The 13,752-nt window shown below is 49.0% G+C and overlaps 2 protein-coding genes across 2 annotated transcripts; both read right to left on the reverse strand.

Annotated features, from left to right (window-relative positions):
• Window positions 1-3,203: 3,203 nt before the first annotated feature.
• LOC310855118 (protein kish-A-like) lies at window positions 3,204-3,422 on the reverse strand (the record flags this gene model as incomplete). The annotated part of the gene is made up of 1 exon (XM_083760009.1): window positions 3,204-3,422. One exon carries the CDS (start codon window positions 3,420-3,422, stop codon window positions 3,204-3,206), a length of 219 nt encoding a protein of 72 aa, XP_083616135.1.
• Window positions 3,423-4,797: 1,375 nt separating this feature from the next.
• Window positions 4,798-5,694, reverse strand: LOC310854733 (cobalamin trafficking protein CblD-like; the record flags this gene model as incomplete). Its single annotated transcript, XM_083759406.1, has 1 exon — window positions 4,798-5,694. One exon carries the CDS (start codon window positions 5,692-5,694, stop codon window positions 4,798-4,800), a length of 897 nt encoding a protein of 298 aa, XP_083615532.1.
• Window positions 5,695-13,752: the final 8,058 nt, after the last annotated feature.

Consider the following 13,752-nt stretch of genomic DNA (forward strand, 5'->3'; position numbering starts at 1 on the left):
CTAAATGACAGAGGTAGCCTATCCCCATGATGCTTTGATGAAGCTATTATCTACGTCAAATGGGTGTACGTGGTCTAATGCGTATCAAACTAGAGGTCCTTTAAGACCAGGTGCTGTGGTTTCCCGTGGGAACTGGAGCTGTCTACCCACATCGACTCCCATCTCCCACTCCGCCCTTGGTGTATAACAGCTTGGAGGATAGTGAGCTGAGATGTGTGGGAGAGCGGCATTGATGGTCCCGCAGAAGTCACAGGATTTCTCTGTCCACTGATGGAGATTTCGAGGGCTCGGGAGCATGTTGTATAGGTCGCTCTAATGAGGAAACTGCCTAGTTGATTGCTCGGCTTGCAACACCCTCCCAGGTTGTCCACCGCCCCTGTGCTACGGAGTACAGACTTCACTCTGAGCTCCTCCTGATTGACTCTGGTGACCTCGGCAACAAGAAGGTCATTCATCTCCTTCCGAGAATGAATATTTGCCAGATGGATATTTATGACTGATTCACTCATTGTAAGAGGTCCCTGTGTCCAATCCAATTCTAAATGTTGATTTTATCTCTGTAAAATGTGTAAATGTTCTGTGAAATCAGAAGTCATGCGAGCTTTTCTCCTGCAACTCTCCTCTGATTGTCTCCAAACCTGCCGTGACATTTGTGGGTGAATGTGTTAATCCGACACCCTACCCAAAACCTAACCTCACAGGAAGCCACGGGTTAGTTTGAACTTGCCACGGGGTAAGTTGTAACCTGCCACACATGTTGGGAGTCACAGGTTAGTTTTCTTTTAACCCGCACAAGACGGGAGCCACGGCTGAGTTTTAACCCACAGCACGGGTTAGTATTATAAACGGACATAACATAAGCAAAGGGACCTCTGGATGTAGACACTGTGCATTTTGTGCTGTACAGTACAGATCAATTATCCCAACACTGAAAATGTGTCACTGAATTTGTCAGGACAAGGAACTTCAGAAAAGAACAGAGTTCCTGTGATGTTTCTGCGGCGATGGCAAAACGGTGAGAAGTTAGAATCCGAGGGAGTGTTTTGCTGGTGTGTTTGTTAAGTGTTTCCCACAGCTATAGGGAGCTGTGTGCTGGGGAAAGAGGCAAAACGATGGGAGAAGGGAGGGGAACAGAATTAGAGTATGAGGGAGGGAGAGAGGGAGACAGGCAGAGAGGGGCCTTTGATGAGGACCCGGGAGTGTCTCTAATGAGAATCTATGCAAAGGGGAACAGATTCTGTCTCCTGGTCATGAAGCAGAGCAATGCTGCACTGTTATTAATGAGCCACAACCCACAGCCATAATTAGAACTCACCATGCTGTTTCACCTCCTGAAACACCAGCAGTCCAGCAGGGAAATAGTAACAAAAAGGAGAGCATAATGGTAAGGGAGAGTGCCCTACCAAATGTTTCTGTTCATCTGTTGCCACTAGCATGGCACAGATTTAATGATTTCATTTACATTGTAGGCCTACATGTTGTTGAAAATGCTATTATGCAGTTGTGGTGTTTTTGAGGCTCAGCTTTACTTTCACTAGAGTTTGTGATGACTCAGTTCAGCAGGTGTTTGGGTAAAGCTAAAGCAATGGCTGTTCTGTTTTTCTCTCTATCCTAATGATGTTTAATAACAGCTAGGGTCTTACCTATCCTGGGCACAAGTGAACACTTCCTCACTTATTCCCTTCTTGACGATGGGTTAGAACGCACAATGCTTCTTCTCGCTGCAGTGGAAAGACTTTGCCTCAACAGAACACCTGACGATCCGCCCTCAGAACTATCAGGCAGGATGTGCAGACACTGAATGGGTCATCAGTGTCGTTTTTTGTGTCCCCAGCATGTCAGCCAAACAATGTTACCAAATCGAAAAAGCCTTCACAAGTCACCTGGGGCTGGGTGAGCAATCATATCCTCTATCTAGCATCAAAACAAAATACAGAAACTTGGCCAGACTGCCGCTACAACAGTTTGAAAGGGTCAAACCCCTCATCCTGATTGGGGCAGACCACCCCACCTAATCACATCAACCGAGCAAGTGAGCTTGGGGCCTCCAGGTGGGCCAGCAGCCATCTGCACATGACTGGGCAGGACCCTGCAGAGCCCAGCCAGAGCCCTGGAATGCAACCTCCAGCCAAGACAATTTATGTTGACTAACAGAGCCCAGAACACAGAGCTGGAGTGTGGAGAAACACTGGAAGGAGGCCACCAATATACAATGCCCCAGAGACCCAGAGTGTGCCACTGCCGCAGCAACGATGTCATGAGAGGCAAGTCTCAAACACTGTGCCTGAAAATGACAAGTAAAAGTTCAGAAAGCCCACCTCGGTTAGCAACCCAAACGTAAATAAACCCTCATGAATAAAACTCATCATCCTTGAGAGCTCATCCTTGAAAATGTAGGATTAGTTACCAGAATCAAGATCCTATGTGGTCTAGAACTATTTCGTCAAATAACAGAAGGTGGTGGCTATTGAAAATGGTCTTCCATGGTCACATGGACAGATGTTAATAGTACCACTGTATTCCTCATCCTTGACAATCACCAGAATCAAGATCCTAGGTGGTCTAGAACCTGAATTGGTAAAATAACAGCAGGTGGTGGCCATTTTGGAAGTCTGCAATGGCCCTATAGCCAAAATGTTTCCTTATAGCATGCTCTAACTGTGTGCGAAATGCTTGTATCGTAAAGTGCACAATTCCATCAAAAATACTGAACGTACATGGTGGACTATTATACTCGAGGCAGAAATGATATACATTTTGTATTTCTTTAATTATTCTAATAATAATTCAATAGGTCTACAAATGTAATCATGATGCGGAAAGAAAAACAACAAGACTTCCATTGGCAGCAACTCCTGACGATGATGACCTGAAGATGCCAGCTGGGATGTCATGATCCACATGGAAAACATGCTGTTATTGAACCGTGTCTTGTTACACCATCTATTTCTATAGAAACAGCTGCAGTGACGTTTCTGTTGTGCCTCCAAGAAGGCTCCAAGAAGGAACCTTTATTAGTCTTGTGGGAAACTCTGTTTCGTCTTCACCCAGCTGTAAATGTTCCATTTGGACTGCTGGTGGTCCCAACGTTGAGAAAAAGTGGGTGTCTTGCTCAGGGAAGACTTTGACATGTATTGCTGGGGGAGGTCCGTATTCTTGTCTTGCTCTTTGTAGTCTGGTTCTCTCTCATCCTTTGTGGATGGCTACTGTATAAACAGTATGCTGAACGCCATAATGAGACAACAGCAGGCCACCCACGGACTCTTCCGCTCGCCTATTCTGGCACATTTCCAGAAAACCCCTAGAAAGCCAGACTTATTGTTGTCCAGCAGGCTTGGGGCCATTGCTCTGAAGTAGGCACAGGTGCATATGAGCAGAAGAACCACCGTTAGCAGGGACTGGAAGTTGAAAATGGCCGACATCCTGATTGGTGTTCAAAGCTGCGTCAAGGTGTAAGGGTTGGAACACGGTTTTCTACTTGAGTTTGTGAGGCAGTGATGCCGTCTAGACCCTTCCTGTTAACTGTGAAGCGGGGAAATGCAGTCCAGACTGTTACTATAGCGGTGGGTAGCCAAGGGTGTGTGGTGCAAGACAGCTATGAATGATCAGCATGGTCTTAGGCTGATGGCTGATCTGGCATGACATCGCCTGTGATGTAGATTATAGATATCCATATGTAGTCATTGTGGTGTAAGTGTGACATCACTGATATTACGTTCATATTTGGGCAGATTGAAATTAAATGAAAAAATGAAATGAAGTAAAACAGAATTTGCTACATAATGATGATTGTTGAATGTGAGGATTCACTTTACATTCAGAAGGCCTTGTAGCCGGGCAGCATACGTGCCCAACTGCACATGTGCGATGGTAGCCCCATATGTGCCCCCTCCCTATAATTCAACCATAACAACGCCCAAGAAAATCCAACTCGCCATTTGAACCGAGCCTTTCCATCCAGTATATTGTCAGTCGCTTCCATGTTTATCAAGGAAGTTGTGCGTGTGCGCGTGCATGTCGAGTGAACTGAGTCAGTTGGAAATTTTCGACCAGGGGAGGCGCCGGGGAGGCGCTAAAGCTTTTCAACTTCCTTGAAAAACATGGAAGCGACTGACAATATACGGGACGTAAAGCCTTGGTTCAAATGGCAAGTTCTTGGGTGTTGTTAAGGTTGAATTAGTGTAAACCCTTTCTGCCCCTTCACGTTTTGGATTCATTGTGGGGTAAGGATAAGAAACGTGTATTGCGGAAACTTGCGCCGCTTCTGAAACGCGGTGGGAGGGGCCCAGTGTGTGACCTCATCTCGGAGCTACAGAATGAGCGTAGGGAGAGGGCACATATGGGGGGCTAGTGCGATGGGGTCTTTTCAATTCCCCTCAATGTCACTCAGTCTCTCTGTCTCCTTTACTTGTACACATGTGCTAAATCAACAAACAATTTTCTAGCTGACTGCGTTCTAGCTGACTGCATAGTGTTTGATTGTGTGCTTATGTCTGTTTGTGTATTGTGTTTATGAGATGTAGGTGCGTATGTGTGTATGAGCGACAAAGCCTTCTGCTCTGCATCTAAGCTCCATTGTGATTGGCAGATTAGCACGTTATATTTGACACCGGTAAACAATCCATTAAATACAGGAGACTGTTCAATCAATCAGTACCCAAAGATAAAGCTCTGTTGTGGAACACATGGAGGTCAGGTGTGTGTGTGTGTGTGTGTGTGCGTGTGTGTGTGCGCGTGCGTGGTAGTTCCTATAGGATGATCGGGTTCAATTAAATGGAAGCGATAACTCACAGTACATCACTGAGTAACAAACCCCTTTATCCATAACCAAACACTGTTGGCAGGTGCGTCTGTGAACATTGTCCCCACAAACACACGTGTTCCCCACAGCGTGTGCCGGATCACTTTGCAGAAGCCCAGGTCCTCGATCCGAAAGCCCAGGTGACGATAACGGTCGCCTGGCTCCAACGGTGTGTTGTTGTTGGTGTGAGAGCCGAAGAACGCTAGGCCTGACGACGGATCAATGAAGTCGGCCCAGAAGCCTTCTGCATGCAGTGCATAGCAGATCTCCTTTGCTCCGGCAATAAACCTGTCCAGCATCTCTTCGCGCTCTTTGTCTACATCTTCAGTCCAAACGGACGTATCGTTTTGAGCTCTTTGGGTTACCGTGACAACCAACATTTCACCGAATGAGGAGGCCTCAGGAAACTTCAATTCGAATTCTTCCTTTAGCAGCTCAGGACAGGACTGTATAGCACACTCCACGTTGGAGTTACCAAAGTACTGCTCTGCTCTGTTTATGGTCTGCTGCGAGGCAGGAATCTCTTCACCCTGGATCTCCACAGTTAATTGGGATAGCACAAGCTCGTACCTCTCGCTGTTGGAGGGGGCAGACAGCAAGTCGGGGGCCGTCCTGTGGGCAGAGTTCTTCTTCTGCTCTGCTATTCCTTCCAGGTGGCAGTCAAAACCCACGTCACCGGGCAGCTGGAACCTCAGGTCCAGAGGCCCAAATGGTCCCATGGCCTTGTCCGGCCACACCGTCTTGGGTGGGACGAGGGAGACATGGGGCTCGTCAGAACCAGAGGAGGAACCCGCTGCAGAGAATGCTCTGGCTGCGGCCCCACGGCGGACCAGTGTGTGGAGCCCCGGCAGGTAGGTCACCATCCGAGCTTTGCTGCAGAGCACACTGGACATCCTGTTGTCCAACCTCTATAGTAAATGGTATCCAATTCTAAATGTATGTTATATAATGTCTATGGTTGTCTATGTATATAGGCTACCTCAAATAAATATGTTTAGTTTTAAATGGTCCAAAATGGGGAGACTATGGCGGCACCGCTGTCCAGATACACACCAATAAAATAACCCTCCAATGCTTTCGACATAGTGAGCGAAGCCTGAGATATATGGATGCTTGGCACCTGTATCTGAATATAGAAACAGGATGACGTCACTGTTATTATGTCATAAATAGAGAAGAACAAGGGGTATATCCATGACGAATAACCATGATGACATCAATGATAATACATAAGAGAGGGTGCGGCGCTGTGACTTATATCATTTCACTTCTCCCCTCGCCAGCGTGAGATAAATAATTGTTTCGCATTGTCTGCCTCCCTCTGAGGAAAAATATGTTATTTTGCCCTTGACTACTATGCGCCCAGAGCAGACAGCAGTCTCCAACTAACTTGTTAGCTGGTTGTCATTGACTTGATTTGTGAACTACATTGACATTAAATAACGGAGGGTTACACTGTAACCCAGGTTCTCTGAGTGGAGAGACTGGCTCTCCACTACATATTATTAAATATGTACGGGAACTGACCCCACAGGGCAGTGTTCATGGATATCTCTTTAAGACACATTACTACTATGGTGGCCCTGCCCAGATTGCCAATCAGCGGGCTATTTAAGCCCCATCTGTGCAGAGCCACTTCGATTAACTTGATTGACACGAATTTCGGAAGCGGCTCTTTCGTGGAGAGCCAGTCTCTCCACTCAGAGAACCTGGGTTACAGTGTAACCCTCCGTTCTCTATCGTGTTCGAGACTGGCTCTCCACTACATATTATTAAATATGTACGGGAACTCTCTAAGACACACCGCGAGGAAATAAGCAGACCAGCTGCCCCCGCGGCAGCCCGAGGCAGTTTAACCTGAATTCCATCCGAGCCTATAAGTGGTGAGCGCCATGAGTCACAGGTGCTCGCCAAAATGCTCCAAAACTTCAGTATTCATACCAAGTAAGTAATACTCGTGGCCTAGGCGCAAGACGCCACCTAGGCTCAGCTGGCCCAGCACGATGCTAGGCCAGTGACCACCGGGGTGAAGGGCTGCTCAAGCCAGCCCGTCAGATGCCCGGCCGACCTGACCGGTCAAGGTGCCGGTGACCCTACCGCTGAGTAGCACGCAGGAGCGACTCCCACAGGGGGAGCGGATGCCACCACGTTCCATCGGTAGGACAGGGTGAATGTAGGCAGAGTCGCCCATGTCACTGCTGTGTAGATCTCTGTCAGAGATACACCACTGCACACTTCATCCGTCTGCATGTAAAGAGAGGACAGAGCTCAATCACCTGATTGAGATGTGCCCCTGAGAGAACCTTGGGGAGAAGGTTGGGTCGAGGTGTAAAACTACTCCATCACCCGGCCGAGCGTGTCAGGGGTTGACAGCGCTCACAACTCCCACATTTCTCCTTGCAGACGTGACTATATAATACGGCTGTCTTGAGTGACAGCATGTCAGGCTCACTGACTAAACGGTTTTAAGGGGGCTCATCATAGAGCCTCCCGGGCTAACGGCCTGGCCCCCAAACAGGACTGGTGGGGCCCTAACCTGAGCTCCTCTGAGCACCAGGGTGCCATTCGGGAAATGTAACCAGGTTACTGCAGTCTGCAGTCATGCACTCCCGCTCAAGTCAGCCCTTCGGACAGTAGGCCAACAGACTGTTGAAGCCGTGTCCTGATGCGGAGCCCAGCCCACTCAGTGAGGAGGGTGCTGGCTGTCACATGGATACCACACTGGTATAACCTGCTAAATGCGGACGGCATCGACACAGAGTCCGTCACACAGATCTCAGATAGAGGGACATCTCGTCATCAGTGCATGGGCCACAAGGCCCTGCACGGATTGTGCCAACATCCCTGCCCACCTATATGCCTGCTAGATTGTTTCACAACCCAATGAGGGAGCCCAGTCTTGGAGACCATCTGCTTAAAACAGTTTGGCCCATTAGAGGCCCTGACAGGGCCCAACCGTGACTGCAATCCTGCTTCACCACCCTGCTTAGGAGGGTGGGGAGGGTGCAACTCAACAGGCTGACTGGCTCGTACTCTGATCAGGCCGTTATGGTAAAGAATGCAGGGATTGGTGCCAGCACCACCTAACCAATGCCATGCAGGAAGTGGCAGCATCCTTCATGCACTCATAGGGACATTCTTGTGGCTGACACTGCTAACAGCAAGAATGCTGTCCTGCGAGAAGCCACCCAAGTGTCCCCGCTTAATTGGCTCATGCCGCAAGGCAGACAGTACCACCTCCCGTGGGGGGACTGCCGACCTAATGTGCGAGCACCCTTCAGTAACTGGGTGATCCTTGTGTTGACCTTGTGTGGGACAGTGGTCCGCCGTGTCACAAGGTCACCGGCATAGCCCATTACCCCCGGACGAGGAGGGAGCTCACTCCGTGGCTCCGATAACCGGTTTCCCCCACACAATTACACCCAGGCGCTTAACGGCCATGCCGTAATACGCCCTTCTGGTGGTTCTGCTCCCCCATGACAGTCTTTTCACACTCACTCTGCTGTGTGAACCGGCGTAACTATACACGTTTCATACATGTAAACTGACACTGTCAGCAATACGCCTGCATAGTGCCTGACCGTAAAGGACAGATAATGCACTGGCCGCATGTTCAGGGGAGCCGGGGGGACGCAGTGCACCGTGGCCGCCCTCAGCCCTAAGGGGCGGAGGCACCAGCTGGCTCAACTGCCAAGAGATGCCAGCCAGCAAACTAGTGCTGTGGGATCCAACAAACAGGCACCGGTCACGAGGACGTCCCACGCTAACATACGTGGATGTACTCAAGAATGACGCCGGAGCGCAAAGTACCAACAAACTGACCAGATGGAGAACCAGGATGGCTGGAAACGACGATGGAGGGCTCGTCTGAGGACGACCTCGAGAGTGATACAACCCTTGACATGGTGGAACCTACTCAGGGGTCCACCTGAATTGACCGCCACTGTCTCGAGAGACAGCATGTGGGGGCTGGGTTCCCTGAACTGTCAGGACTGAGGAGTGGGCTCGGTGTGCTGAGCACATCTAGCCATACCCCGCCGGCTGGCCTCCAACCGGACCCGTAGGCCCCTGGAGCTGCCAAACCTAGCTGGGGTTGCGCAGCCTGAGGAGCCGTTGAGGCAAGTTGCTCATGATGGAGCATTCCTGCCATCACCTCCTGCATCTGTTCATCTGCACAAGCCTTCTTAGCTTGTTGGAGCAGTGCACTGACCTCCTGGCCTAACAAGGCCAATGGCTAAACAGGCAGCTTCATTGGACGAGCTCGGCCTTCCTGCTGCAGCTCGGACTGTGGAAACCGAAGGCGCCACACCCGCTGCTACTGCCTGGGAAGCATGAAGCCAGTCGCTGTAGCTCCTCAATAAGGTCAGGGCCCTTATGGTCACCGAAGCGCCGTGTAAGCAGGTGACGGTGTCATTGACAAAATAGCCCTGTGTTGGCTAGCTGCGCCTAGATAGCCATGACTTCGTGACTTCTCTGGATGAGAAGAGCTTTCTCTGTGGTTTCAGACCGGTAACCGGATTCTACCCCGCAGAGTCACACCCAGGTGCGTAAACGGCTCGCCGTGACACACTGTATACTGTATCGTGTGCTCTGCGCGACAGCCACAGCACGCTCTGCTGTGTTACTGAGCCCGGCTTCACCGTGAAACTACACCACGGACGCATGAGCTGACCCCGTCAGCAATACGCCGTATAGTGTGCCAATGGCCGAGATTCAGGCATACTTCCTGGCAGACCCAGCATGTCATGTCTGTGTCACTGGGGAACCAGATCCACAGACAGAACTACACCACGGTCGCGTAAGCAGGCGCCCCGCCAGCAATACGACAGTATAGTGCGCTATAATGCCTGCATAATTTGCCTTCAACCAAACGTCGGACAGACACAGCACGTCCTGTCTGTGACAGAACTCCACCACGGACGCATGAGCTGACCCCGTCAGCAATACGCCCTATAGTGTGACAATGGCTGAGATTCAGGCATACTTCCTGGCAGACCCAGCATGTCATGTCTGTGTCACCAAACATCGGACAGACACAGCATGTCCTGTCTGTGACAGAACTACACCACTGTCGCGTGAGCTGACGCCTCGCCAGAAATATGACAGCATAGTGCGCTATGATGACTGCCCAACATAAAGGGAAACATTCGACTGACCCAGCACGTTCTGTTTGTGTCACTGAACCCAGATCCACAATACCGAACTACATCACAGGCGTGTAAGCTGGCGTAACACCAACAATACATGTATTCATGTACTTTTTGTATGTCCGTTTCATATGGACCCCAGGAAGATTAGCTGTCGCCTCGGCATCAGCTAACGGGGATCCATTCAATAAACAATAAACCATACCCTGTAGTGTATAGTGTGCTCTAATGGCCGTCTGACCCCAAGGAATTTTGTTAGTCTCACCTTCAAACGAGACAACAGCTAACCCGAGAGGGCGAGTCAACGCTCGCTCCCTAAACTGCACACTGTAGTGCATTAATAGGCTGCTGACACTCGTAAGTAGTCTCACAGAAAACTTTCACTAAATCCTTCTTTACAGACCTGTCCATACCAGGCAGGGCAGGAAAGAGGTGGAGCTATAGCCTGAGCTTAGCTCACCCAGCTCTGCCAACCTGGGACAAGGTTCAAGGTAGTCTTTATTTATCTCCCTTGAGAAAAAATTGTCTTGGAGACAGAGTCACAGCTGTAAACAATTAGCATACATGTTCACATAAAAATGACATTTCTATGGGACATTTTAGTCTGTCAGTGGAAACGACTGGTCTTTTGCCTCTAAAAACAGGCCCCCATGGCCCCTCCAGCTTCAGCTGGAAGGATGAGACCATTCGTACCGGGGGCGGGGTCCTCATACCAGGGCCCCCGCAGGACACACACTGGTCATGGCCATCCTCTGTGGGCATGTGAGCTCCACATGCAGCCTGAGAAACCCCTGCTGTTTCCATCTCCTCTTGTCTCTATATAGATATATTCATATACCTATATTATTTATTATATGTGTACCTATATATACATATATGTATACATCTTGTATTGTACACCATATTTTAACTCGGACTGTGCTCAACAGGGAGTGGGCACATAGTAATTGCTTGAACGTGAGGGGTCATAATCTACCCTTTGCAGAATCTCACAATGCTGCATAAACGAATCAAGGCATACCAAATCAATGTCCACAGTTTGTTTTGTGTCACCAGCAGAGTTATGGACCTCTGGAAGAGGTTGTACATAAACTGCTCAGCCGCTCTGAGGCGCTCTAGCACAAAACCATCTGACATTAAGCACACTGGAGCTTTTGTATATCATTCCAGTAGGCCTACAAGTACACATGCATAGTGTGGTGTTGTAGCCATTATCATACTTATAAGCATATAAGTATATATTAACCAGAACCAATTGTGACAGAGTAAGCGATTTAATTGCAGCGCCTGACACGGTGGGTCATCGGGAGTTTTTGTCTCCTGATCTTTGAGCCACACCGCCCTCTTGTGAACCATGAGGCACAGTGCAGTCTGGGCAGCCGTCCCTGACGGGAATCCCTCCTACACTATGACGCTCATGTCAACCTGTCAATGAGGAAGTGGAACACGCTGGAATTGTTTGTTTACACTCTCTGCCGTGTGGTCTGGCCGGACCGCGGCGGCAACGATCAGCGACTGTAGATGGCCTCAGAGTACGCCGACTAGGTCAGCTCCTCTGGGTTCTACCCCGCTACCCGCCGCAACGGTGTACAGCCGCGATGATCAACCAGGAGGTCCACCGACGAGGTCGGTTTCGCTCGGGGTCTCACAGCGCTTCTGCAGCCAGGGAACCAAGGCATCGCCAACGTGGTCGGCTTCGCACTTGGCTTTGGCCACACCGAACGCCGTCCCAGGGAGCGGACGCACGGACAAGACTGAGGCTTCCTCCACTGTCTAGCGGATTCGGCACTGAGCTTGTTGTTGCTGCTGTTTTATCAGTAGAGCTACGCGGCGCCCTGAGAGGAGTCGTCGAGACGACCGGCTCTCTCACCGCTTCTGCAGCCAGGGAACCAAGGCGTCGCCAACGTGGTCGGCTTCGCGCTTGGCTTTGGCCACACCGAACGCCGTCTCCTAGTTTCCCCCAACGTGGTCGGGTTTCACTAGGGACGGACGCACGGACAGGCTGAGGCTTCCTCCACTGTCTAGCGGATTAGGCACTGCAGCTTGTTGCTGTTGCTGTTTTGTTTGATTTCTCGATGGAGCTACGCGGCGCCCTGAGAGGAGTCGTAACGACGACCGGCTCTCTTCTTACCTCCGGTAAGCGGACTGTGTGCCACGCAGCTGTATGTTCTAAATATATATATATATATATTGTTTAATAAGTGTCAAAACTGCTGAGATACACGAAACGTCTGCTCGTGGAAATGAAAAAATCGAAGTGGCTCTGCACAGATGGGGCTTAAATAGCCCGCTGATTGGCAATCTGGGCAGGGCCACCATAGTAGTAATGTGTCTTAAAGAGATATCCATGAACACTGCCCTGTGGGGTCAGTTCCCGTACATATTTAATAATATGTAGTGGAGAGCCAGTCTCGAACACGATAGAGAACTACATTTCCTGGAATTCCGGGAAGTGTGAGATGCCACGTCTCCCAAGTAGGCCTCCCGGCAATAGGTGTCGCCTTATTCACTTTTGTATTAACCTCTGAACCCAAAATACATTACTTCCTATGTCAGAGTTTGTTTTGTTTTCATAACAGTATATAATGTAAGTCTCGGACATTTGTTTGGGATTCTGTGCTCTCTGAACCAAAATGAATTGGCTAAAACATCATAAGCTCCTGACTGGATCTCCTTTCTATTTTTCTAAAAGTATTTCATGCTTAAGGTATTATTTTTGTATTGATCATTCTCCTAAAAAGTATTCTGGTTAAAGCTAATTATTTACTTTATAATCTAAAAGGTTTAGAACCATTTTTGGTCACAGGACGCCCCTATCTCTCTCTCTGCGTGCACGCCACACGTACACACACACACACACACACACACCCAGGCTACACAGGGTGAAATGTTTGTGATAGCGTGCAGCCTACGTGGGCTGCAGCGAGGCAGGACGTTTAACTCTCCGTGCCTCTCCGTGAGAGCGCGTGCGCGCGCACACACACACACACACACACACACACACACACACACACACACACACACACACACACACACACACACACACACACACACACACACTTGATGGTAACTGTTCTGGAACGAATAGACTGTTTTGCTTTGGAGCCCCCTGCTGGCAGTTGATGGTCAAAATCAGACTCACCTCATTTCCTACCTCATTTCCTGTTTAGGCAGGATGCTGTTGTCAGACCAGGAAGTGAAGCCATTACTGCAATGTGCTTCTAACCAATGTGTCAGTGTGAATTGTTAATCCTACTCCATCCTCTTCACATGCTTATTAAGACGCAATGTCTGTGAGTATACTTGTTTAGGAGGCTTATATTGTCGATAAGAGCACCTTATTTGTGAACTTTATTATTATTATTATCTATCATTTGGATGTCATGATGATACTACTGTGGATATGCTAACATGCATAGCTATGTCAATTCATTATTTGTAGCTTACCTACCCTATACAATACCTTGATTGTGAGTCTAAAAGAGAACTACAGTGTGCTATTGCAGTATGCTGCCTGTGTTGGGAATACCTTTTACAGTATGTTATTGTTAGGCCGACCTGTTTAAGGTTACTTCTGTTACTAACAGTATATACTTACTCTATCGGTGCAAAGCACACATTACAGTAATTTCTGCACTCTTGTCAATTCTGTATGTAATATCTCCTTTACATACCTTGTCGTGTACACGTTACTTAGCTTCTAAGCTGAATGCAATATTTACCTACATGCTTTGTTATATTCTTTATTCATTTTGTACTTACATTAATGCTGAAACATACTGTATTGTTTGTGCTTCGTTTCAG

The sequence above is a fragment of the Protomyctophum parallelum genome (assembly GCF_964188405.1).
Source record: "Protomyctophum parallelum genome assembly, chromosome: 2".
Lineage (NCBI taxonomy): Eukaryota > Metazoa > Chordata > Actinopteri > Myctophiformes > Myctophidae > Protomyctophum > Protomyctophum parallelum.